The sequence below is a fragment of the Leptonychotes weddellii genome, chromosome 7, assembly GCF_054177405.1.
Source record: "Leptonychotes weddellii isolate Sample4059 chromosome 7, ASM5417740v2, whole genome shotgun sequence".
Classification (NCBI taxonomy): domain Eukaryota; kingdom Metazoa; phylum Chordata; class Mammalia; order Carnivora; family Phocidae; genus Leptonychotes; species Leptonychotes weddellii.
Window position 1 is genome coordinate 124,887,562 of NC_138375.1, and position 27,440 is coordinate 124,915,001.

The window sequence follows — 27,440 nt, forward strand, 5'->3', positions numbered from 1 at the left end:
ACATGAAAATATACAGCCAGGAAAAGCATGTATTTTAGACTCCAATCATAATGAAAAGTCTCTTCATTTCTTTTAGAAAAGCATAAAGTGTAAATAAATAAAGTGTACTTTTTTTTTTTTAAAAAAGTTTTTTAACTTTTTTAAGTTAAAAAAGTCATCATGCACTGCCCAGAACATCCCCACTGCCCAACACAGACACCAATTCCACCAATAAACCCAAGTTTTTGGCACATATGAGCATTATCTGGCATTATATTAATGACTATTACTACTGAGAGACAGCTGGCCACCTAATTCCTTAATGGGAAGGCCGAATAATCAACTGCTTAATGCCACATTGCATTTAATGTAACATAACCCACATAAGCTACAATTAAAGGTCAGATATAATTTTATTAAATAAAATTTTGTTCTCTGGAATTAAAGGAATACATAAAGAGAAATACTGATTACATCAGAGAGAAAGGTTATTTATGATAGAACAAGAAATTTAATCAGGAACAAAATACATGTGAAGACTAAATATTTATACTGAAAGTGTAAACACTGTAACATGCTTACTCAAATACTAATGATAAAGACATTACAAAATATTATTAAAAAATAGATGGAACATGTTTTGATAAACACTTCCACAAGGTCATGAAGATTTCCAATTATTTAGCAATTCAAGGAATAAACTGATATAAAATCTTCATAATTGATTGAAGTTATTACTAGACTTATTAAACTACACCAACATCTTAAAATAACTTCCAATAACATAAAACACATAAATAACTCCGAAGGACTTTCATTCTGAAAAGGCCAGAAGGAGAGCCCTGAAAAAACAGCAGAATTCATTGTGTATCCTAAGAAAATGTGGCCCAAACCATGTAAGGACATACTGACATAGCACAATGTATCCCACTCAGATCCTCTCTCCATATAAAACAAAGTGTTGTATGAGTAAGATACTTAATTATTCCTCCTGGTACCACCCTCAAATTTTGTAAATATTGAATAAAAACAACTTCTGACATTTTATTAGTCATAGGACCATGACTTCAAGTGACTAACTTTTTTGACTTCAGTCTGCCAACACTCCGGACAAGTTTTCGGATAACCAACACTCGGATTCTCTTCACTTCTTTTCTCATCTTCACAACCTTTGAGGAATAAAATCGAAATTAGAAAGGTTCTCTCTTAATTCGAGAAGAAACATACTTTGAGTCTTAATATTACAGATTAAGTCTAGTCACTTTAACCAAATTTTCAACCATATTCACAGTTCGATGAAATCAAACTTCTTTCATGAACAGTGAAGGAGTAAATCAACATTCTAAAAATGTGTCTGAGGACTTAAGAGAACCAAGCTATGATATTTTAGAAAGTCATAGCATTCTCGGTGATTAGTATTTCAATAGTGCACTTGTATTTTGTGCTTGGAACATAATAAACGGTGAGTTCCCTGAGATCAGAGAGCATCATATTCACCTCTGCACCCTTGCGATTTAAAACAGAGCTCTACCCATAATGGCAGGAATTTAATTTACTGAATGAGTGTTTATATTACCAAAAGCAAATGTGTGAAAGTGATAATATTTTACTTATTTATACAGCAACCCCTGCATTTGTTTCTGGTGATAAATTTCAAGTGTAACTTTAAAAGAAATGTGAAAAACACAAGGGTGCATGCGTACATGCATGCACACTGACAGACGCTTTAAATCATCCCATTAGACAACAGTGCTGAACTCTAAGAACAAAAAAACCAGAAAGACTGGCCAAGAAATGGAAATATTCTAATGATGAAGAACCACATGTTATAAAAGTACTTAGTACAATGGGATGCTGCTATCATTTTGAGTTTATATTTTTGCCTGTCATATATATATTTTATCCTTCCTCCTATAATGTCCTTCTTCCCCTTCTCCACTTTAATAACTATATAAAATTCAGGTCAGGTATCTTTCCTGAGAAGTCTTCCAATGACTTCTTCAAATGGAGATAACCCCGCCAACCTTCACGTTCCCACTATACTTTGTAGGCAGCATCTATCTCACTGTACTGTCCCTAACTGCTCACGTGACCATCTTTTTCTATACTCTGGGCACTCCTAGAGGACAGGGGCCTTGTGATCCCTAAGTAATTTTTTCTAGAGTGTTGCTGGACTACCTGGAACATAAAATCCCTCAAAATCTCCTTGCCAAAATAGTATCAACATCATCCTGTTTCTTCGAGGTTCCTGCATTTGGCTATAACACTGTCTCTTACCCTCTGTATATTCCACACCCTTATTCAGTGAAGATAGTGGCAATCAGCTTATTAATTTATCTCTGTCCTAACTTATCCCAGCATTCTGGGTGACATAGATGTCTATGTAATATAACCTATCCATTAGGGGCACCTGGGTGGCTCAGTTGTTAAGCGTCTGCCTTCGGCTCAGGTCATGGTCCCAGGGTCCTGGGATCAAGCCCCGCATCGGGCTCCCTGCTCCGCAGGAAGCCTGCTTCTCCCTCTCCCACTCCCCCTGCTTGTGTTCCCTCTCTCGCTGTGTCTCTCCGTCAAATAAATAAATAAAATCTTTAAAAAAAAAAAAATATAACCTATCCATTATAATATCCTCACTTGTTGATTTCCTTTCTTCATGACCTCTTCAGTCTCAGCACCCATGTCCAAGGTCACACTGTAGTCCTTATAACCATTAACACACTGAGATCACAATGCCTATTTCCTTGTTCAACTCCACCTACCACCACCATCTTTGACTTCACTGAGACCAACAGTTCACTGACCCCTATACTTTCCCTCAAATGATTAGTCCTGTTCTTTTCAATTTTCCTCCTTTTATTCAGTTTATGTACATGATCAACACTTGTCAATACCTTAAACTTTCTTATCCTTCCTGTTAACTATCCCTCTAGTTAATCCTGGATGAAAACATCATCCTGAGTTCTTTTCTTTTCTTTTTTTCAAAGATTCATTTATTTATTTTAGAGAGGGGGAAGGTGCAGAAGGAAACGGGGGGAGAGGATCCTCAAGCAGACTCCGCGCGCTGAGCGCGGAGTGAGACAAGGGACTCAATCCCAGGATCCTGAGATCATGACCTGAGCTGAAACCAAGAATTGGCCACCCAACAAACTGAGCCACCCAGGCACCCCTAATCCTGAGTTATCATAGTCCCCCCAAGAGCTGGGAAATACTTGAGACATTCTATCTATATTAAATTCATCATAACTAACATGAAATGGGCTCCTACACTCTCAGCAAGCCTATTATATTTTTTTGGTCAATTCCTTCTACAATGACTATTTTAAAACTTTGCCTGCTTTCTAAAACATCTGACCTTCTTCTTCCTCTTTTCCAATTTTATGGAGAAAATGAACATCAGAGGGGAACCATCATCTTTCTACCACCATGAATGCAAATTTACTTTCATCACCTACCGTCCTCTATTAACAAATTCTCCTACACAATATCTGACATTCATCTTCTAGTTGTATTTTGGATCTCATCTTTTCTGCCTTAGAACCCTTACTACAGATTACCCCTTTACTCTAGCATTGTCAATCTCTTACATGGTTGTTTCTATTGATTTTTAATTGTGCTTGATTCATTTTCACTAGAGATAAGACAGACAAAACATTCTCACTATGAAGATCACTAGGAGTACCCTCTCTCTACAACTGCCTGAGAGTGAAGCTTTCAGAGAGGCTCAAACTCCCTAACTCCATTTCTGCATACCACATAATCCCAGTTGGATTTCCATTCCTATTAGTCCACTAAAAGCTGTTACAAAAGACACCCATGATTTCTAGAAGTCCCTCAAATCCAACAGGAATTTTTCAACTTCACTTTACTTGCAATCTCAGCAGCATTTGACACTGTTGACCACTTTCTCCTTCTAGGAACGCTTATTCATTGCTTTCCGGGACATAATACTCTCCAGGGTTTCCTCTGTCCTCTCTAGTCACTCTACCTTGGTCTTCTTTGAAGACTCATCCACCCCTAACCAGTCATAAGTTCAAGGGGCAGTCCTAAGCCAACTCTTCTGTTCACAACATACGTTTTAGACCTAAGTGAGCTTACCTGGGTATATTGTAATTTCCCACCTAAATAAGATGACTCAATAATTTCTGCCTTCAGCTAAAATCTCTTTTAGCTCCAGACCTAAATGTGCAATGTCTACTTGATATTTCCTTTTGAGCATGCTTAAAATAATCTACAATGCATACTTGAACTCACGTTCTTCACCCCCAAATGGATTCCTTTGTTGTTTTAAATTTCAGGGAAAAGAACAATCCTTTTGTTCAGTTATAAACCTAGGGCTCATTTTAAGTAGCTTTCTTTTCTAAATCCCTCACAGTGAATCTGTTACCAAGTCGTGTTAATTTTATCTCCTAATTATATCCCAAATTTTACCACTTTCCCCCCCATCTTGACCTCCTAGCTCTCTTGGGTGAGTTACTGGTAATTGGTTTGTCTACACCCATTCTTCCCCCTCTCCAACCAGTTATCCACAACTGAGTCAGAATATTTCTTTTTTAAGATTTTTTTATTCGACATAGAGAGACACACACAGACTGCGCACACGCAGCAGAGGGAGAAGGAGAAACAGACTCCCTGCTGAGCAGGGAGCCGAAAGCAGGACTCGATCCCAGTACCCCAGGTTCATAACCTGAGCCAAAAGCAGATGCTTAACCGACTGAACCACCCAGGCACCCTAGGATACATTTTACTCGTAATCTGATTATAATCTGATGTGTCTTCTCAGATTATAAATTCCGTGAAGGTCAAGTGTCTGGTTTTATCAACATTACATCTTAACACCTAACACAGTGATGGTATAGCGTGAGTTTTGAATAAACATTTGTTAAATAAATGACCTGAAAAGTTGTAATACTCACTTGTTCATTCACTGTTTCAAATGCCTAATATATTAACAAAATGCAGGGTAATCAGGTTTCTTTCCCACTAGATATACCAACCACTTTGGAATTTATTTTGAAGTTAGGTTTAGAAAAAAAAAATTCACACTTGCATAACAAGCCATTTACACTAGATTTTAAGTGAAAAAATTGTTACATTTCTTCTTTTTTAAACTTTTATTTATCTGACACAGAGAGAGAGTGCGCACAAGCAGGGGGAGCAGCAGAGGGAGAGGGAGAAGCAGGATCTCCACTGAGCAGGGAGCCAGACATGGGGCTCGATCCCAGGACCCTGAGAGCATGACCTGAGCTGAAGGCAGATGCTTAACTGACTGAGCCACCCAAGCACCCCAAAATTGTTATATTTCATATGCAGCAAAATGGGAGTTTATGACACATTCTTTGAAGGTCATTTATAAAACAAAATAATAGTGAGTGATAAATTATGCATTAAAATATATTAACAACTGTTTCTAATTGCTGTACCCCACAGGTGCATAAAATGATTATATGCTATTCACTAACTGCTGTTAACACAACTTAACTAATAAATTGCAGTGAGCAGAGTTGGTCCTCATTTACATTCCAATCATGGGAAAGCTAAACTCTAATTTTAAAATTCCAATTTAAGAAGTACTATGTTTGTCATTACTGCATTAGGGAATTCTAAAAGAAAAGGGAATGCTTTCTGTATGTAGCTTCATGCCAAAACCAAAAAATCCTTTTCTAGCTTATTGACTTTTCCAGTATTTGTGTGCAGGCAGGAGGAAAATTTGATTAAGTTTAATATATTAGAAAAATAAGTACATTCATTTTATGTAACAATGGAAATATTATTTTATTTTTCTCACAACTGCCTACCCCAAGCACTTAGCTTTCTTCAAGCACTTTATTTTTGCAAAACTGACAAACAGGTACCAAGAGCCTTTCAGTTAAGATTCAAAATTCATTTGCACTTAGGAATTAGGAAGTTGGTTGACAGAAAACCCACAAGTCAACAAACAGGCCTAAAACATTCAATACTGTCAGAAGGCCAATGCACTACTTAAGGGCAATGTGCTTTGGTTTTCCAACCAAAAGCAAATAGAACTACCATTGTTAGAAATGTGAAAAGAGTAGGATACTGTCTGGGAGGGAAAGAGAAGTAGAGGAAAGAGAAAACACAGGCATAATAATGGAATGAAATGCACTGACAAAGAAGAAACGAAATGAAAAAAAGTGAAAGGGAAGAGCTTGAAGAAAGACACTGAAGGACAAATCTGTAGGTCATCATCAGTAAGACCACCAAACCCACACTGAGGGCTTCCAAGCAGCAAAAGAATGCATTTTGAAGAAAAAGACACACACACACACACACACAGAGGGACACACAAAGACATGAAGACACAAACACACACAATACACGTACTAAAGTGAGGGGTCAATAAGAACCTACGCATGCAGATGCCTTCTGTTGACCTGGTAAAATCTCAACCCAGTAATGTAACCTGGATCACCTCTTGGGTGGACAGTACAAAAATATGATCATAACTAAGTTAAGTGGAAAGCTAATACACCTGCTTGGGAAAAGACCATGTGGGCATAGGGGGAAGAGTCAAACACAGGAAAGGGAGCCACAAAGCGCAAAAGCTGGAGATATCTAATTCAAGGAGATTCCAAAGAAGTGTTCCTCAGTTCAGAGATGAGAAATCCAGTTTGTACTGTAGTAACTCAATTATGGGGACAAATGTATCATAGACCAACAATGAATTGAACAACTAAAACCCCTTTCTATGGTTTTACATTCCAAGTAGCCAATGTAGATCAGTAGATAATAAAAGAATGTTTTACAATGTGAGCATTACTGTCTTACATTAGATATATTTAATAAACTAGCTTCCTCATTTTTATAGTCTCTTCTAAGCTATCGTTAATGTGAATTTGCTTTTGAAAGAATGAGCTATACTTTTGGGGTGACAAGGATGGCAAGTTTCTGATCTATAAAGCTGAGAGAAAACTATGGTCCAAAGACAGAAGTAAATACTACTTTGAACTGTCACTTAGTTAACTATCTGAGAGCCAGTCAACTAGACAGCCTCTTTTGGTAATTCACTGACTTGGCCATGCATTTAAATTAACTTCTAACAGAAACCCACGAGTATTAGAAAACAATTTTTCCAAGGCTAATATTGTTCTAAGAGAGCTTAGAGTGCTAAGAAAACTCTGAGTGTACCTATGATTCTTAGCGTACATTAAAACTTTTAGTTACTTATTACTCATCTATCAGATTGTAATACCAAAAACAAAAAAAAAAGAATACGACAACATTCTGTCCATGAGGCTGTGACAAAATAGGCACTCTTCATATGCTGGTGATAGGAATACAAACTGATATACTCTTTCTGGAGGAAACTTTAGCAGCATCTAACAAAAATCCTACTTCTAGGAATCCATCAAGAAGATACATCTCCAACAATAGGAAAAGGCTATGCACAAGACTGTTCACTGCAGAGTTCCTATAAAATTCTGCATAAGAGATAAAATAATGCATATAAATAAAGCACAAGCAATGTGGTGTTCTAAATCAATGCAGGAGATATGCATGTATTATCATGAGTAAACCCCAAAATTGTGTGGTGAAAAGGGACTTTTAAAGATTTTTTTAAAGATTTTATTTATTTATTTGAGAGAGAGAGAGAGAGAGAGCATGCACGCATGCAGGAGAGGGCGTACAGAGGGACAAGCAGACTCCCCACTGAGTGTGGAGCCCGGCTTTGGGTTCGATCCCAGGACCCTGAGATCATGACCTGAGCCAAAAGCAGAAGCTTCATGGACTGAGCCACCCAGGTGCCCTGAAAAGTAACTTTTATAATGGTACCTGTGGTATAACATGCATTAACACAGTAACACATGCAAATTTAAAAATATACAACATAATACTATGGGCATATATAAGATAATAAATGCTGGTATATGTTACTAAATTACAAAAAGATGTGGATAAGAAAATTACACTGGAAGAGTAAGAATTACTTCTGAGACAGAGAAGAAGGTAGGTGGAATTAAGCATTACAATATGGCAAAATATTGACACTTGCTAAATATAAGTAGTAGATTATAGGGACATTTGTTATATCATTTTCCATATGAACTACTTCATAGTTGACAAAATTAATTATGTATTAATTATTGTGGTATTAATTATAGAGAGGGATTCTAATGTGGTCATTTGGATGACAACTTACTGTTGAATTATATTTTTTTACTTCTGATGAGCAGCAATTTAAAAATTCTAGAATGCTTGGTGATTATCTACAACTTAATCATTACTGAGCATATACTGCCACCTAGCAAAATTTCCCAGAATAGTTTAACAACCAAACAGAAAACGGTTCTCTTATTATGGATAGACCCTGATTTACTACTTCGGGAAAAAAATATTAAAAAGTACTACGCACTCAATTATGAAATAGGAGCTATATAACTTCAAAAGCACATACAAATACAGTTCTTGACATTCTTATCGTTTACAATATGTGGAGGCAAATCACTTTGTTCTCTGGCGCTTTAGAGTCTACCTTTACTATCTTATAGGAAGTAGAAAGCAATTGTCTAATGGGCTTCTTGGTAATTTGCTATCAGGAATAAAATAATGTCTCTTTCATATAAAGGCCCTTGGCCCTCCTACGGAATTAAAGTACATGATCAGATTGGTTCATTTCCTAGTTCTGAATTTGCATTTCACTGCTGCCTAAAGAAACATGACTGGAGCAAATCCAGCTCTCGTTTCACAAATTCTTTATTCACTAGATGCTAGGGCCGCTGTTGTTTCCAATTTGTGAGTCCTTTCTCTAGTTCTAATGGAGAGGGAGGGGGAAAAAAGGGTACAGTTAGGAGATTTCCCTCCCTCATGTGAACATAAAGTAACTCATGTTGAGCTATCTATACTTTAATCTGCCCAACACTATTTACTCATTATTACCTGTAAACAAGGTACTATGCTTGAGGCTAGGGAAGTTGCTATAAGTCAGTTAAATATTCTCACTTCGAAGTCCATGTAAAGTACCGGTCAAAATAAAAAATGCAATAAATGATCATAAGGTGAAGTAAAAAGTAATTTTTTTTTTGAAGAAAAGTAAAGGTAAAATTAAAAAGGTAAGATTTTACATACTGACGAATAAACGTTATTTTAAGAACTTAGAATCAGGTAGTCATCTATAAATGTCAGCTTTTCTCCTTGGAAAATTTTTGAAAAGAATAAAAATATTAAGGGTAGAAGACACTGAAAGTTAGCATAATATAATAGGTGCCTGTGCAGGCAGGCTTTTTATTTTCACAAAAGACATTTTGGGAAATTAAATATGCTATAAATTAGATGGCCACAGAATTATTTAAAAGAAAAGTCATAATTAAAAATCATGCATAGATAACAAGTACCAATATCCTAAAGATAATAACAGAGATTTAGAAATGTTTGAGAATCTGATGAAACCTATGGACTTTTTTCCCCCAAGAGGCACACACACAAACACCAATTTACACAAAATTTCAGGTAGTTATAGGATCCCTGAATTCCTAAATCCCAGTTAAGGAGAGCTAATTTAAGTTATTAAGTATCATAAAAATGATGGCTCAAGTTTCTCACTGAACACATCAGTACTGAGGATATGATGGTGAGCAAAAGCTTACAGACAGGTGGAAGAAAGAAATCTCTCACATTCACACACACCTAACACTTAGCAACTCTTCCAAGTGCTAAAAAGTAAATGGTGTTACAGAAGTTTATAGAAGTAAAATGAAAGTCAAACCCTGTTTCCCGGAGAAATAGCAAGTAAAGTAGAAATATGAAATGGACTGAGAGGAAAAGGGGTTTTGGGTAGAAGGAAGAACTTGTGCAAAGGATGTTTAAGAGTGCTATGCTACCTAGTCGAGGAAGGCCAGTGAGGCTGAAGTGGGGGCAAGCAGTGGTATACTATAAGGGGGAGAGGAGACTGGCCTTGTTTAGACTGGTCTTTACCAAAAGCAACAGGAAACCATCAAAAAGGCTGTAAGCAAGGGAGTCATGAAATTAGATTTCTCTTTTGAAGAGAGCACTCCAGCTGCACTACAGAGATCAGACTAGACGGAGAAGAGAGTCAGGACAGTAGCTGGAAGGCTCGAAGGGTAGTTCTGGTGAGAGATGTAACCTGTACCAGGATGGGATGATGATGAAAAAGTAATGGACACATTAGTGAATGTGAACTCTTTTGCAGATATATTTCTTCCTTGGAGAAGCTGTTAATTCATTTCTTTTATCAATGTTCTAAGAGGCAGTTTTTCTTTTTTTTCTTTATTTTTTTTAAAGATTTTATTTATTTATTTGAGAGAGAGAATGAGAGACAGAGAGCACGAGAGGGAAGAGGGTCAGAGGGAGAAGGAGACCCCCAGCTGAGCAGGGAGCCCCATGTGGGACACGACCCCAGGACTCCAGGATCATGACCTGAGCCGAAGGCAGTCGCTTACCCAACTGAGCCACCCAGGCGCCCAAGAGGCAGTTTTTCTTAATTACTATTTTACAGTAATGATATTAGCCATTTACCTGTTATATTTTCTATATGTTGTCTTCTAACTGGCTGTCTTTTTTAAATTTGGGGATGTTTCGCAGTTTTTATGTAGACAAATCTATATCTGTTTTCCCCTTTGTAGATATTTTTCTCCCATTTGTGTTAAATTATAACACCTTTCATCATCTCCACTTCCGCTGTCCTTTCCCCCACCTTCATATGAGAACGTGTAAGATTTACTTTAACATGGGATGTATACACTTCCTAATTTGATAAACTCATCTAGTCGCCCAGCAAACATTATCATAGAGCACATACGTTGTAGGTAGTAGACAAATACATAAAAACAAAGAAAGAGGTACACAAGTGTTTCAAGAGTAGAAAGTGGTCGCACAAAGAACAGACACTTAGCCTAGACTGAGGTGAATTAGTGAGCAATTCCTAATTTTAACTGTTTTAAAGAGGCCTGGGAATTAGTTAAGTGAAAAAAGAAAACACCTTAAGTGAAGAGTGCTAAATGACTCTAAGGGCAATTTCAAAACTGAACAGGAAGCTCACTAGTATTTCAAAGAATTCCCAAGGATATCCAATTAAACTATTTTATATGTCCTAGGCAAACTAATGAGAAAAAGCCCACCAAATGTTTTCTGGAAGTAGCACAAGCTTAACGTATGTTTACGAATATATGTTAGACATCTTCAGAATTTCCCCCTTCACTATATTCTGTACTCCACTGTCAAGTGGAATTCGGACTTAATAACCTGGCAGTAAGGCAGTAATTATAACTTAGTTTCATTTCCTACTTAATCCCAGAAGTTCTCATCTCTGGAGAGTTATCTAGCCCTTTACCACCCAAGCAGGTTCCTACTACCATCTCTTACTGCCTTATACCGGTCTCTCTGCCTGGAATGCCTTCTGCCCCTTCACTGAATCAAAAATGCAGTTCCAGTGTAAGATCCTTAAAGAGAATTCATTTTGCCTTCTTTGGCAACCTTTCTGCACTACTTGTTTTTCTGGGCATGATTCTGTACCATCGGTGGGTGCTGCCTACCCTTTTCTATCTGAGTATAGGTTGCTTGAAAGCAGAAAGTATGTCTACACACAACTGCACAACATGAACAGTCTATCTTGCTCACGGCAAACACTTAAACAGCCACTGAATAAAGAAGATAAAGAACTTCCTTTTCAGTAGCTGTGAGGTCATTTGATTCTTGCCTTAACAGCTTACTTTAAATCTTCAGATGTCTTATAACTTCCTTAAATAGAACCAGAAACTAGAAAGGGGATAGCGGCAGAAATGGTAGCCTAGTGACACTGACATTTTATGTTAGCAGTGATAAATGCAAACACCTGATTTCAGACCGAATTTAAGAAAGAAGAGAAATTAGGGACGGCAAGTATAAACAGCTCTCTTTAAAAATTTTGCGTAAACGGAAGGAGAAAAATGGGACAGCAGCTGGAGTAAGAAACGTGATACTGGGCGTACAGCCTTATAAACGATACGATCGCATTGAAAATCAGCAATCTTAGTAAAAGCTATAGCTCTCCACCCCTCCCCTTCACTTCCAGGATCCAATAAAAGGCAGGTAATACGTAGAGAGTTTATTAGCTGTCCGGCACTGTGCGAACACTTCCCATACTCCAATTAACTTTAAATCTCACAACCACCTTGCGAAGGAGGTACTATCATGAGCGTCGTTCTACAGACGAGGACACTGAATATTAAGATTACATGATCTTCCCAACATCCCACAGATAAAAATTCATGGGGCCCGAGGGCCAGAAACAGGTCTTTCGCTTCAGCCACCTAGGAACCGTGAGGCGGTTACTGTGGCCAGGCTCCCAGTTCCGGGAAACCAGCCTGGGCCCATCCAGAAGCTGCCCCAGCCACACGCCCTGCCCTCGCCCCCAGGAGACCACGGGCCCGTCAGAAAGACCCAGAGAAGGCATTCTGGGGGTCCCGAAGGGCAGCCCCACAGGTTCCCCCGGCCTCTGCGCCTACCTCGTTATTAAGGTTTAGTGTCCCCGGCTGAGCCATGGTAAGTCTGAGAAAATCCGCGGCGGCCGGCACGTGAACTATGTGAACCAAATCGGCGCTCCGTCGCCACGCCCCTCTACGGCAGCCTTTGCGGCCCAAAACTCATCCGCCGTCCCTTCGAGCCGACGTTTGAGCAATAGGGAGATTGACTGAGGAGAAGAACGGAAGTGAGTGAGAACAACTTCCGGAGTGGAGTGCTACGCGCCGGAACTGCGCGTTTCTATGGAAACCAGGCACGGGCGGGTCGCCCAGGGGGCGCTCCGGAAGCTGTTGCCAAGTTTAGAAGTTTTTCAAGATGCTGATTTTATTGTATTCGTTTGTAGACGTGGCCCGGCTTTGTAAGGACCATGTTTTTGTGTCCCAGTGGGGGTGACAGCCCTTTTACGAAAGGAACAGTTGAGTGACCAATTTTTGCTTTGAATTTTTATCTGGCGTTTGTGAAGATTCTTGTGCTTATCACAAACAGTCCTTATTAGATACAGCTTTTTCTCCCTAGGCTCACGTTATAGCTGAAGCACGAACATATTTTTTTCTGTACACTGTAATAAGGTTTAAATTTAGGCAATGACCGTTTAAATTTAAAGGAAAATCAAAAGGAAAAAGTTGAACGTTTAAAGCCAAATGTTTAAAGCACATTTGCAACTGCCTATGGCTGAAGTATTAGCCTGTAGGCAGCGGAGGCATTAGGGAGTAAATCTGAATTAGATAATCTTTTAATTAATAGTTAACACCTGGTAGTATTGATCATTAAAATGGATCAAAGTCTGGGGCAAAAGCTCTGCATGAATTGTCTCCAAAATATTCACAGGAATGTAAGGACACAGGAACTATTCTTACTTTACAGATGTGGAAACTGACTTCTGAGGAGCCAGGTGTGTCGCATCCATAGTTGCCTAGCTGGGGCCAACCACTGCCACAGGACTAAGGGGCTGGTTACACAAATCTGCAGAGCCCAGTGCAAAGTGAAAATGCAAGATCTCGGGGCGCCTGGGTGGCTCAGTCGTTAAGCTTCTGCCTTCGGCTCAGGTCATGATCCCAGGATCCTGGGATCGAGCCCCGCATCAGGCTCCTCGCTCTGCAGGAAGCCTGCTTCTCCCTCTCACACTCTCCTTGCTTGTGTTCCCTCTCTCGCTGTCTCTCTCTCTGTCAAGTAAATAAATAAAAATCTTTAAAAAAAAAAAAGAAAATGCAAGATCCCTCATTCAAAAAGTAGGAAAAAGTTTTTTTTTCTTTTCTTCCATAGTGTCTTTTGCCCTGTCATGTGTTTTTATTTGGTATTTAATGTGTCATTCTCTCAAGCACAGGGATATGGGTGGATCTAGTGCAGACCCTCACAGGTGCTTGGGACTTGCACCCCAGGACTTAGTTAGGGTGGATGTATGTTTTGGAACAAGATGGCAGCAGTTGCTGGGCAGAGACAAAAAAGTGGGAAGGCACTTAACCCAAGTGGAGCATGTGGGAGGCAGAACCAAAGACGACCTGAGAGCGAACCCTTGAAATATGTTTCGTTGTCTCCCTGGACTTCACGTACAAAACTCAGATTCACAGATAAAATGAAGAATTTCAGCACTGATTGAAAGAACATTTAAACTAGGCCGACTTATGAGCCTCTGTAGGCTGTGCCCAGAGCCCACGCTCCTAAGTCATGATTCTGTACTCAAATTACGTTAACTCAGACTTGCATTTGGGTTGGTATTCTTTTAGTTTAATGTGTGATTTGGGCACAAATGCATTCATAGTTGACTTCCTATTTGAATAATGTTGCACAGAAGTGGTTTTGCCACTAACAAGCCATACACTGAATTGTAATTGTCTTCTCATTCATTTACTTCTCCTTCTTAAAGCTGAGCTCCTATATTGTAATGGCTTCTTCAACTAAGGTAGGTAGTAGACACTCCATACATAAATACACAGGAAAGGGCACCTTAAAGATAAGTGTAGAGCTTTATGAAAACATGTCTTCTCATTGGGGAAAAAAGTGTTGTTATGATTCCATGATACTTCCAAAAATGTGTTCTTAGTATGAAGTTTGTCTGTGGCTCTTAAAGGCTCTGTAGTGTTTTCTCTGGACCACCCCTCTTGTCCAACACCTCATTTGTCCAGCCAGCATCATCTTCTCACGTCAGTCTTTGTTTTCTACCTTTTCTTAGCCCAGGCTCTTTCCTTGGCCTTTCCCCCTGCAGCTCTGCTTTCTCAATGGCTACTTTTCAAGACTAGGTTAAGTTCCATCTATTCTTTTAAAGGATCCATTCCATAGCTCCCAACAGAAGTTAATTTTTCTCATCAGCAGATCATTTTTATATTATTTATAATAGTTTAATTATAAATTTTTTCTGTAAAGACTGTTCTTTTATAATGTAAGCTCGTGGAAAACCTAGATGCTCATTTTAAAAGTGAGTAGTAATTTTCCATTGTCCCTGATAAATCACTTCCAAGTCAATCCATCTCCCCATTTTAATGCTACAATCTGAAAAACTTCCTTGAATCTTTGCAAAGATGATTCTACTAACCTGCTCTTATTATGCTATTCACATTTCCTCTAGTAATAACAATGTTTTAGTGTAAATCGGAAACTACAGGTTTCTCTCAAAAGCAACACATCAAACCACCTTTACCTTTTTTTCCCTTAAGGGTTGACCTGGATCAGTTAAATGCTGTCAGATATATGAAACGACAAGTTTATTATCATTAAAAGCAACTAGTGTGAGACCTCTTTCCTCCTTATTACAGTGTTTATTAGTCAAAGTAAGGATCCAACAGCATGTTGGATGGGGATCCAGTTTTCCAGTTTCGGGTTTCTCAAGAGTTTGTCAAATCCCACTATATTTGGCTACTCTGGTTGCCATAACAAAATACCACATACTGGGTGGCTCAAACAACAGAAATTATTTTCTTACAGTTCTGAAGGGTAGAAGTCCAAGATCAGGGTGCCATCAGGTTTGCTTCTGGTGAAGGTTCTCGTCCTGGCTTGCAGACACAGCCTTTTTGTTGTGTCCTCAGATGGCCTTTACAATGTACACATCTGGAGAGAGACTTCTCTGGTCTTTCTTTCTCTGGTGTCTATTGATTTTCATTTAAAAATACTGATTCTGTTGGATTCGGGCTCTACCTTTATGACTTCATTTCATCTTAATTACCTCCCTGAGACTTGATCTCCAAATACCATCACATTGGGGATTTTAGCTTCAATATATGGATTGGGGGGAGGACACACAATTCAGGACACTTTCTTTGAGAAAAGAAAATTACCTCAAAAATAATCTTTTCGGGTGCCTGGGTAGCTCAGTCGGTTAAGTGTCTGCCCTCAGCTCAGGTCATGATTCCGGAGTCCCAGGATCCAGTTCCACATCGGGCTCTCTGCTCAGCAGGGAGTCTGCTTCTCCCTCTGACCCTCACCACTCTCATGCTTTCTCTTTCGCTCTCTCAAATAAATAAATAAACAAAATCTTAAAAAAATAATCTTTTCTTTATCTAACATGTCTGATGACTGCCATTTCTATTGTTAGGTATTAGATATCAGTTGATATTAGGACACTGTGCTAAATGAAATAACCAGACACAGAAGGACAAAATACTACATTAAACACTTACATGAATCTAAGGCAGTCAAATTCAGAGAAGGAAGGAGTAGAATGGTGGTTGCCAGGGGCTGGATTGAGGGAAAAATGGGGAGGTATTAGTCAACGGGTACAGAGTTTCAGTTACGTGGATGAATAAGTCCTAGAGATCTACTGCACAGCATAGTGCTTATAGTTAACAGTATTGTATACTTAAAATTTGCTGAGAGGATAGATCTTATGTTGAGTGTTTTTATCCTCAAAAAAAAAAAAAACAAACCTGTAAGCAATAAAGAGGGCAGAAAAAAAATTGAGAAGTGATGGATATACTAATGGCATAGATTGTGGTTATGGTTTCCTGGTATATACTTTCCTCCAAAGTTATTTGGTTGAGTAAATTAATTGTGTATAGCTTTTTGTATATTATAACCTCAGTGAAGTGTTTTTACTTATTTTTTAATTTTTTTTAAAGATTTTATTTATTTATTTGACAGAGAGAGACACAGCAAGAGAGGGAACACAAGCAGGGGGAGTGGGAAAGGGAGAAGCAGGCTTCCTGCTGAGCAGGGAGCCCGACACGGGGCTTGATCCCAGCACCCTGGGATCATGACCTGAGCTGAAGGCAGACCCTTAAGGACTGAGCCACCCAGGAGCCCCTCAGTGAATTGTTTTTAAAAGGAAAATCATGGGCTGGTACTAACAAGGTGATTGTAGTGCTATACCTTTCTCTTACTTGAATGAGTGGGTGAAAGAGAAGTTTTGGGGAATCCTGTCATTTTTTAAGCATGTGGTGCCATTTGAAATCTTTAGTACTTGAACAGTTACTGGTAATTCCCTCACAAGAGATTGCAGCACAAGTGAGTATTTCAATACCAAAAACCACTGCCTTCAGTTTTTGGTTTTCTGGCTCTGCACTTTCAGTTCTCTATCCCTGGATGGCAGTGTTCTCCAAATTTCACATTACAATTGAAATTTGGAATGTTAAAGAAAGCAATCTAAGTAAATGGCTTATCATAGCATTTTTCAAATTAGAAAATAGTTGGATCTATCAGATTTTGTATTTCTTTAATGCCTAAGATTAACCCCTCAGGTTTTAATTTTTGATTTGGAGTGAATTACTAAATAGTAATCAATCATCTAGGTGGACTACTAAATGGATTTATTTAAGATTCAATTATATATATGTATGTGTATGTATGTATATAGGTATGTAACATACTGAAGAATGTAACTAGTTACTGTATAAAAGACAGGTAATTGGCAAGTCACTAGGCTAATATGTTTACTAAATTAATCCTCTAACAGATTATTTTTTTGCCTAAATTTCATTTGAATTTTTGTGGAGTGTTTTGAATAGATTTGTTATTATATCTCTAGGAAATCTAAAGAAAAATTTCTATTCTAGGAGTTTTAGACATTAAAAATTTGAAAAAGCTAGTCATGTTATATAGCCAAGTTTTACAAAATCTAAAGAAAGGAGCTGACAGTTAGCAATGTAGTATTTTGGCTAAGAGGTTTGGCTCTGGAGTCAGACTATCTGATAAATTTTAATTCCACCTCTTAATAACTATGCACCCTTGGGCAAATTATGTAAGCTCTCTGTGACAAGTTTTCTTTATAAAAATGGGAATGATAATCAACCTCAGGATTGTTGTGATGATTAAACAAAAACACAGTGTAGGTTCTTAATGAATATTTACCCCTCAATGATTTAAACTGCTATTATTTTCCATTTCCTCATTTGATCTTGACAGTAACTTTGTGAGATAGGCATAGTACATAAGAGGGAGTCATGTCTTAGGAATAACAAATAGGCCTGAGGTCGTAGAAGTAGTAAGAGGGCAATCCAAGTCTCCTGACATAAAATCAATGGTGGCAGTTTTATAACAACTTTATGATATGAAAGTATAAATTGCATTAATAATTTATGATTACCATGCTGTTCTTTCCCATTCACCTAATTATTTATTGATTGTTCAGTAATTAATGAATGAATGCACTTTATAAACTATAAATCCCTTCATATATATGATTTGTTTCTTTTAATTATTTGCCATTTAACCCAAGATAAGCTCAAGATTATGCAACAAAGCCTATAATAATTTAAGTCCAGAAAATGTTATTAAGGCCCAGTATGTTCATTTTCAATATATGGCTTTGATTCATTTTAATCAACATTTTTGAGCATCTACTTTGCTAAGTATTGTACTAGTTTCAGTAGGAGAAATGATTAAGACATTGTCCTATCCATGTTCACCATAGACTTACAGAGTAATGACTTTAATAATTCTAACACCAAGGCCAGTTGTCTTAAGTGCCATAGAAAGAATATCATAGGGGAGAGAGAGAACAATTTGATAAGACTTCCTAGAGGAGATAGGTTTTGAGTTCTATTTTGGAAGAAGGCTGATACTTACATAAGCAGTAGAGAATCGGGAGAAAATTCTCAGCAAAGGAAATTTGTCCTATAAAAGCAAGGTAATAACAGACATTGTATTTCATAAAGTAAAGTAAGGATTTTTCACACATTCTTGAAGTTTTTAAAAACATCGTTAGACATAGAAGTTAAAAGCTTTTAAATTTCTTTTTTTTTTTTTAAAGATTTTATTTATTTATTTGACAGAGAGAGACACAGCGAGAGAGGGAACACAAGCAGGGGGAGTGGGAGAGGGAGAAGCAGGCTTTCCACTGAGCAGGGAGCCCGATGCGGGGCTCGATCCCAGGACCCTGGGACCATGACCTGAGCTGAAGGCAGGCGCTTAATGACTGAGCCACCCAGGCGCCCCAAAACTTTTAAATTTCTTAAATATATTTCCCACTGACACACCCCAAAAATGATAGTTCTCTTAAGTTACTGAAATTTTTAAAAAGTGAAGCAAAATCTTTTAAAGCAAAAATCAAACATTATGAATAAAAAAAAACCCCCAAGACTAGAAGAAATGGGCCTCAAAATATCTGAGGATTTATGCATTTAAAGGAAATTTTGCTGCAGTTATATTTAAATAATAAGATGGAAATTTGGGACAGAATAAAGTGAATGATGTAAAAACCCATTCAGAGAAAATATATTTAATATGATCATGACCAACATAACAATAAAAAATTAAAAAAAAATAATATGTTCATGACCATCAGGGAGCAAGGGATTTGTAGCAAATGTTTTGGGTCACTTGTCCATTGAGGCCAAGAGAGATAAGGTGTATAGCCTGAAGAGTTACATTGAGCTGCTCATTTAGCTTCTCTTTGAAGGAATTCAGAGCTGTTTTATTGGTAAGGATTAGGGTTAGAGAAAGAAGCTCTGTTATTTTCCCCAACTCATAGTCGAGATCTTGAAAATGCTATCTCTGCTTCACTTTTTAGCTATTCCTCAAGGCACTGCTCTTTGAATCCCTGTTACCACTCCACTGAAACTGTGTTTGTCAAGGTCACCAGTGACCTCCCAGGTACTCAACTACACTTTAAAATGTTCAGGGTATAAGATATCACCCCTTTCTTTTGCCAGGATTGACTCATCTGAATGTGTTGGCTGAGCCAGTGACCCCCTTCCAGGTGCCCCCATTGTCTGAGCTAGAAGCCTTGCCAGATATATTTACTCTGTAGTGTTGCTTCATACCAGACTTTTTCATACCTGACCTTAGCTGTATGGACACTATAGATTCAACAGAAAATTATCCAGCCCAAATGCTGATGGTGCTGGGGTTGAGAACTGCTCTATGTTCATGTCTGTAACCACCGCCTTAGAGTACAGGAAGTACCAAGCAAGGGCCATGTTATGGGAGCGGTCACCTCTGGATGCAAGAAAAGAGGGAGGGAGCAGGGATTTTTCTGTAGAGAATTTAAAATTAGTTACAATCCTGACAAAAGTCAACCTGCTTCCATTATCACCATGTATTAGAAATTCTAATTCTAAAATTCTAAAATTCTAAAGAAAAAAAAAGTGATAAAATTCTCTTCACCAAACGAATATTTTATCATCTTAAGTTCCAAATAATTACTTCAGTTTTACTACTCAGTTTTAAAAATATAGATGTAAGCTCCAAAATTAGCATTAACTTTAATAAACATTTTATATGAAGGTAAGTTGGAGAACTGCTAGTTATATAATTGGCCTGTGATACATATAGACTCAGAGGCACCTCTTCAATAGTAAGTTTGTGATTGTTTGGAATTACTGAGCTCACTTTTCAACACAGTTGATTTGCAGCTCTGTGAGAGTACATATTCCTGCATTTAACAGCTATTCAAAATGAATCATGATAGCTCTATGTGATTTTTGTAGTTAGCTTTTATTTTCTAGTGTGAAGTTTTAGATGAGGTTTATCAGATAAAAAATTTGCAGACAGCTAGAATCATCCTTGAACATTGTAGAATGAAACGCTAAGTTTTAAAATAATTTCTTGGAGGGAGACACATAGGAAATGTGGAAAGATATTAACTATGCAACATCAACAATGAAAAAAATAAGAAAATGGACATTCACATAGAAAAAAAAAATCAAATTTCAAAGAAGAATGCCAAAAGAAACAACACAGAAGATGCCAGTATTGCGTTGCCACTAAAAACAACAACAAAAAAACCCCCAAAGAACCAAAATAGATATAGGCGAATGCCTCAATGGTTTTCACTAAGAATGGATGCTTGTTCTAAAGCAGTGGATTAAATAATGCCCATTTGGTTATCATTCAGCCATTTTCTCTGATTTTTAAAAATATTTATTTATTTGAGAGAGAGAGAGAGAGAGAAAGAAAGCAGGGGTAGAGGCAGAGGGAGAAGGAGAGAGAATCCCAAGCAGACTCTAAACTGAGCACGGAGCCTGAAGTGGGGCTTGATCCAGGACACTGAGATCACAACCTGAGCTGAAACCAAGAGTCAGATGCTTAACTGACTATGCCACCCAGGTGCCCCCATTTTCTCTGTTTTTTGCAGAAGAAAAAAAATGTGTAGTCATAACCACTATTAGAGAAATTTATGATGAATTTTAATGTGAAAATACTCTACTGGAAATACTTTTGACTGAGACACTGGCATACATCCTGGAGAAACAAAGACATGGATAGTATTACAATTTCTCGAAATTATTGTGAATGGGAATCATGGCCATATATTTTCTAAGGTTTAAGATTTTTTTCAGTAGTCACATATATGTTGCTTCATATGAAAGAAACATGATTAAAGTTAATTAGAAGCATTCTTGAGCTGTAAGTGAAGAGAAATTGACAAATCTGACTATATTATCTAGTAAACATGAATATATGAAGATCACTTTTTATGAAGTTTTTGACAAATATGCAGTTCAGGCTTGAAAATACAAATAGTAATGTTATCATTGAATACCCTAACAGACCAATATTCTAGTAATAAGTTTTCCCCTTTGTAATATATTAATATAATTAAAAAGTATTATGGTTTCAGCTGATGAATGAGTGTAATTCTGACATGAATATTGATTGGTATTTTAATTTACATTAATGAGTAGATGAAAGTGAAAACCATGAAGACATATGCTGAAACTTCACTTGTTCAGAAATGACAAGAGCACTTCTTTGCTGAATTGGATATGGTTTTTGAATACTGGAAGAACATTGTGTTATCCACAATGAATGGTTGTAGACACGGCAAACTTTTAATCTGCATTTTTTTCTCCTTCATTGTCATAAAGTTAGAGTCAGTCAATAAAACAATCAAGCCCTGATTTGTGGTATTTGCTGTTATTCACAGAGTTACTCCCACTGTTACCTATTTCAAACTACTAAGGAGATATCACTGAGTGGGGGGATCATAAAAGATGTGCAATAGCACACTGTTTTATGGAATCTACCATAAAGATCAGTAAGTCATAATCTCAGAAGCATAGATGATAGTGCAGTGTGGTAAAAAAAATTAGGGAGGGTATGTATTTTTTTATTTTTGAGTATCTGTTACTTTTGTTTCTAATAAAACTTGTTTAATGATAACTTTATATTAATTAACTGTTAACAGTGGCTATGTTTTAAAACAGATTATATTCTTGGATTTTTTTTCTCCTTTTGGTGTATTTTTACTTATTGAGAGAGCTCATCTACCCTTAATGTTTCAACTTTCTTTTTTCTTTTTTTAAATTCAATTAGCCAACACATAGTACATCATTAGTTTCAGGTGCAGTGTTCAACAATTCATCAATTGTGTATAACACCCAGTGCTCATCACATCTCTTTCCCTCCTTAATGTCCATCACCCAGTTACCCCATCCCCCACTCACCTCCCCTTCAGCAAACCTCAGTTTTTTTTCCATGAGTTAAGAGTCTCTCATGATTTGTCTCCCTCTCTAATTTCTTCCCATTCAGTTTTCCGTCCCTTCCCTTATGGTCTTCTGCACTGTTTTCTATGTTCCACATATGAGCGAAACCATACGATAATTGTCTTTCTCTGACTGACTTATTTCACTCAGCATAATACCCTCCAGTTCCATCCACATGGATGTAAATGGTAAGTATTCATCCTTTCTGATGGCTGAGTAATATTCCATTGTATATATAAACCACGTCTTTTTTTTTTTTTTAAAGATTTTATTTATTTATTCATGAGAGACAGAGAGAGAGAGGCAGAGGGAGAAGCAGGCTCCCAAGGAGCAGAGAGCCCGATGCGGGACTCGATTCCAGGACCCTGGGATCATGACCTGAGCCGAAGGCAGACGCTTAACCATCTGAGCCACCCAGGCGCCCTAAACCACGTCTTTTTTATCCATTCATCTGTCGAAGGACATCTCGGCTCTTTCCACTGTTTGGCTATTGTGGACATTACTGCTATGAACATTGGGGTGCAAGTGCCCCTCCGTTTCACTACGTCTGTATCTTTGGGATAAATACCTAGTAGTGCAATTGCTGGATTGTAGGGTAGCTCTATTTTTAACTTCTTGAGGAACTTCCATACTCTTCTCCAGAGTGGCTGTACCAGCTTGCATCCCCACCAACAGTGTAAGAGGGTTCCCCTTTCTCTGCATCCTTGCCAACATCTCTTGTTTCCTGTCTTGTTAATTTTAGCCATTTTGACTGGTATAAGGTGGTATCTCATTGTGGTTTTGATTTGTATTTCCCTGATGACAAGTGATGTTGAGCATCTTTTCATGTGTCAGTTGGCCATTTGTATGTCTTTGCAGAAACATCTGTTTATGTCTTCTGCCCAATTCTTGACTGGATTCTTTGTTTTTTGAGTGTTGAGTTTGATAAGTTCTTTATAGATCTTGGATAATAGTCCTTTATCTGATATGTCATTTGCAAATATCTTCTCCCATTCCATAGGTTGCCTTTTAGTTTTGTTGACTGTTTCCTTTGCCGTGCAGAAGCTTTTTATCTTGATGAAGTCCCAATAGTTCATTTTTGCTTTTTCAAGTTTCTTTTGAAACATTTCCCAAATTATATTCCGTGTCAAACTTCACAGTGATGGGCGCCTGGGTGGCTCAGTTGGTTAAGCGACTGCCTTCGGCTCAGGTCATGATCCTGGAGTCCCGGGATCGAGTCCCGCATCGGGCTCCCTGCTCAGCAGGGAGTCTGCTTCTCCCTCTGACCCTCCCCCCTCTCATGCTCTCTCTATCTCATTCTCTCTCTCAAATAAATAAATAAATAAATCAAATCAAAAAAAAAAAAAAACTTCACAGTGATTGGTCTGGCTAGAAAAATGGTTCTATAATGAAATACATTTAGAAATTTTGTATGATTCATAATGTAAAGTAACATTTATAATATAAAGTAAATCCTATAATAATTCTAAAGTAAAAGACCCTCACAATCATGTTTAAACCAGTTTTCTCCAACTGCATTGGAGCACAAGTCATACCATGTTACATTTATTAAATCTACTGAAACTGTATATACTAGTTTGGGAAATATTGGCATAAAGTTGGTAACTCCCAGTATACATATATGTATATTGACTGCTTCCTTTTATCTGAACTCCAAAACTGAATTTCCAACTGTCTCTTACACACCTAGAGTTTCTTCAAGATTGTGTTGTTCAGTATTAGGCCCGTCACTGTGTCAATGATCTCAAGTCAAAGGCCAATGAAGTACACTTAATGGTTTAAAAAGTTGGGAATATTGCTGCTTGCAATGAGGGAGAATGTGCAACATAGTGAAATGCAGGATGTCTCACTAGGAGGATGTTAGAAGTAACTTATTGCACTTGGGTTTAGTTTTAGTAATTTTGGAGAGGATCTGAGGAAGCAAGGACAAAGCTATAGATTTGGGTACTTTTGGAAAGCAGGGAAAATCTATGATTGGGTAGCTCAGTAAATATGAGCTATGTAGAGGAAGGCCAACTAGAGTGAGGATAAACTGTAATTGGTAAATAAGTAGGAGCTGAGGGAGGGAACTATTTAGTGTTTTGTGGTTTTCACAGTGGTTATCTTTTCGTCTTAGTCATGGTCTCAGGGTGGCCTTGTTTGATGTTGACATTTGGTGAGATCATTAGTGTCCCAGAGCAGAACATAGTTTAGCTGTGAGCATCAGATGTCTTGTAGTAACACTTAGGCCAACCTGTGTGCTTCAGACCAGGTCTTCTACATCAGGAGCTACTTTTTTCTTCCTTTGATCTTTTTACAATACCTCTCTTTGTTTTGCCTTATTTACTGGCATAGCCTTAGCCACCCAAACAAGAAACATTTGGTTAACTATAATCTCTTATCTCTCTTATCCCTGACATTTTAGTGGATTATTAGTCACCAATATGTTATAAGTATCCATGAAATGTCTTTCAAATTCATTCCTGCGCCTTTTATCTCACTATTAGATTGAGGCCCTCATTACCTTTTACCTGAACTCTTGGAATCGTCAGCAAACCTAGCTTCCTGATTCTAGTTTTAGCCAAGCATGTCACCATCTCACTATTATCATAGTCTTCTTTCTAAAATGTAAATAGAATTATGTAGTTCCTCTACTTTACAACCTTTAATGGCTCACTTTATTTATAATTTTGTTATGCAAAGTGTAAGCACTTAGCCTGCTATTTAAGATCCTTGACAATGTGGTACAGCTTAACGTTACCATCTCTTCGTACCAGTCCTCACAGTCATCATATATGATCTGTGCCCTCGAATTTATTCCATAAACATTTGTTGAAAGTCTTTATTGTGTGCTTTCACCAGACTTGTTATTTTCCTTAAATAACTTTTAAAATCATATGGCTATTAGTGTGCTGGTTTAATATCTGTCTCCTCAGTGTCAGCAGGTACCAGGGGTAGTTTGGCTCCTTATTTTATTCTCCAGCATCTAGCAGAATAGCCAGGCTATTAACATAGACTAGTCTGTGATTTTTATGCCCCAGGGTTACATAGTAGTGCAGGGTGGAATTGGATACCTGGCTACATTCACAATATTCTGCATAGAAAAAGAGTCAGGCTTTCTTAATATCCAAGACTTTTATTAATAGTAGAAGATGAACAGAAAGTTGGATTGCTATGAGCATAAAGGCAGACTGAGCAGTGGATTAAATGAATCCTCATAAAAATGCAGAATTGAGCAAATACAGAATGAACCTAAGTTAAACTGGCTTTTTGACTCAGTGTTAACATAGATCTGAAAATGAGAATTCTAAATTGATGTTCTGAGACCTTTCCAAGATTGAGCAAGCTAAAATTTAATGAATAACTTACGATGCTGCCAAGACAATATTTAACTAGGTTTAAGATACATATAAATAAATAAGAATGCTTCTATATCTAGTACAGTTGACCCTTGAATAACATGGGGTGGCGGTAGGGGCACCAACCCCCACACATTCAAACTCCGCATATACAATTGACTCCCCAGAAACTTACCTACTAATAACTTGTTGACCGGAAGGCTTACTAATAACATAAACAGTCAATTAACACATATTCGTATGTTATTTGTATTTTGTACTGTATTCTTAGAATAAAGTAAACTAGAGAAAAGAAAATGTTCAGAAAATTATAGGGAAGAGGAAGTACTTTATTTATTGAAAAAAAATCTGTGTGTAAGTAGACCCTCACAGTTCAAACCCATGCTGTTCAAGGGTCAGTTGTCCTAGTATTAAAATGTATTAGCTCTGTGGCCCTGCATAAGTCACTTCATTTCCCTGAACCTCAGGATCATCACCTGTAAAACTAGGGTAGTGGATGGATCCTCTAGATAGACTGTCTTAATTCCATAAGATAAAACTTATGGCACGTACCCTTGCAAACCACATGCTTTGGAAGTCCACCTAACATTTCTTGCATGAAGTGGTGGGTTTCCACTTACCCTTATTTTGTTCTAATTAATCTAAAAGAAGTATCTGTCAAGGGTAATTTAAGGTGTTCCCTACTTTTCATTTCTGTTTCTTTTATTTAAAAGAACAAATCTGGGGCACCTGGAGCCAGACACAGGACTCAATCCCAGGACCCTGGGATCATGACCTGAGCCGAAGGCAGACACTTAACGGACTGAGCCACCCAGGCATCCTGCCTTTATTAGTTAAAAATGAATAGGTTTGTTAGCATAATCAAAAAAATGACTAAGGAGTTTTCTGGGGTTTTTTGTTTAATACTTTTTTAGAAAATAAGCACCGACTTTGGAAAAAAGTATCTACCTCACTGGGTTCTTAATCCTACTCTGTTGACCAGTTGGTCAGAGAATTAGTAAGGGTAATTCATGTTACATAAGAAGGTACATATAAGCTACTCAGCTACTCTCTTCCTCTCTTTTCCTAGATGTATTTCAGACAAATTGAAATATTACTGCTCCTTAATAGTTTTCTTTTTTGCTAGGAGAAAAAGCAACAGGAATGAGAATCATAAGGAAAAAATAAGGTAGGCAAAGGGATATGGATTATCTTAAGGTGGAGATTCATAAATCAATCAGGTTGCTGGGGGAGGGTGCAGTTAGGCTACATTGTGATCAGACATACTGCTTTCCCAGAGTAAACTAGTATAGAAAGAGTCAAGAGAGGGAGAACCAGTTGTATTTTAAGATAGTGCAGAAGTTAAAAACAGGAAAACCTAGTTCTGTTACTAAGTTCCAGAAGTGATTATTGGGCTGAAAACTGGAGGCAAAGGAAAGAATGTTAGGGACTCTGTAGGCTGTAGGATGAAAAGAGATCAAGATCAATGGTAAAGTCAAAGGGTCTATAAGATAATTGCTTTAAAAGAGTTGGAGAATCCAAAGGTCATTTTCTTTTTTTTTTTTTTTCTGTTTTTTTTTTTATTCTTATGTTAATCCCCATACATTACATCATTAGTTCTAGATGAAGTGTTCCATGATTCATTGTTTGTGCACAACACCCAGTGCTCCATGCAGAACGTGCCCTCCTCAATACCCACCACCAGGCCAACCCATCCTCCCACCCCCCTCCCCTCTAGAACCCTCAGTTTGTTTTTCAGAGTCCATTGTCTCTCATGGTTCGTCCACCACTCCGATTTCCCCCGCTTCATTCTTCCCCT

General features: G+C 37.7%; 1 protein-coding gene across 1 annotated transcript in view; it reads right to left on the reverse strand.

Annotated features, from left to right (window-relative positions):
* Positions 1–12,599, reverse strand: part of SRFBP1 (serum response factor binding protein 1) — a 64,746-nt gene extending 52,147 nt beyond the window's left edge. Inside the window, exons 1-2 of the mRNA XM_006728806.3 lie at positions 12,435–12,599; positions 1,060–1,148 (exon numbers count right to left, since the gene is read on the reverse strand). Of these exons, the coding sequence (XP_006728869.1) occupies positions 1,060–1,148; positions 12,435–12,470 (125 nt within the window). The 5' untranslated portion in view covers positions 12,471–12,599. The remainder of the gene's footprint in view (positions 1–1,059; positions 1,149–12,434) is intronic.
* Between the last annotated feature and the right edge of the window lie 14,841 nt (positions 12,600–27,440).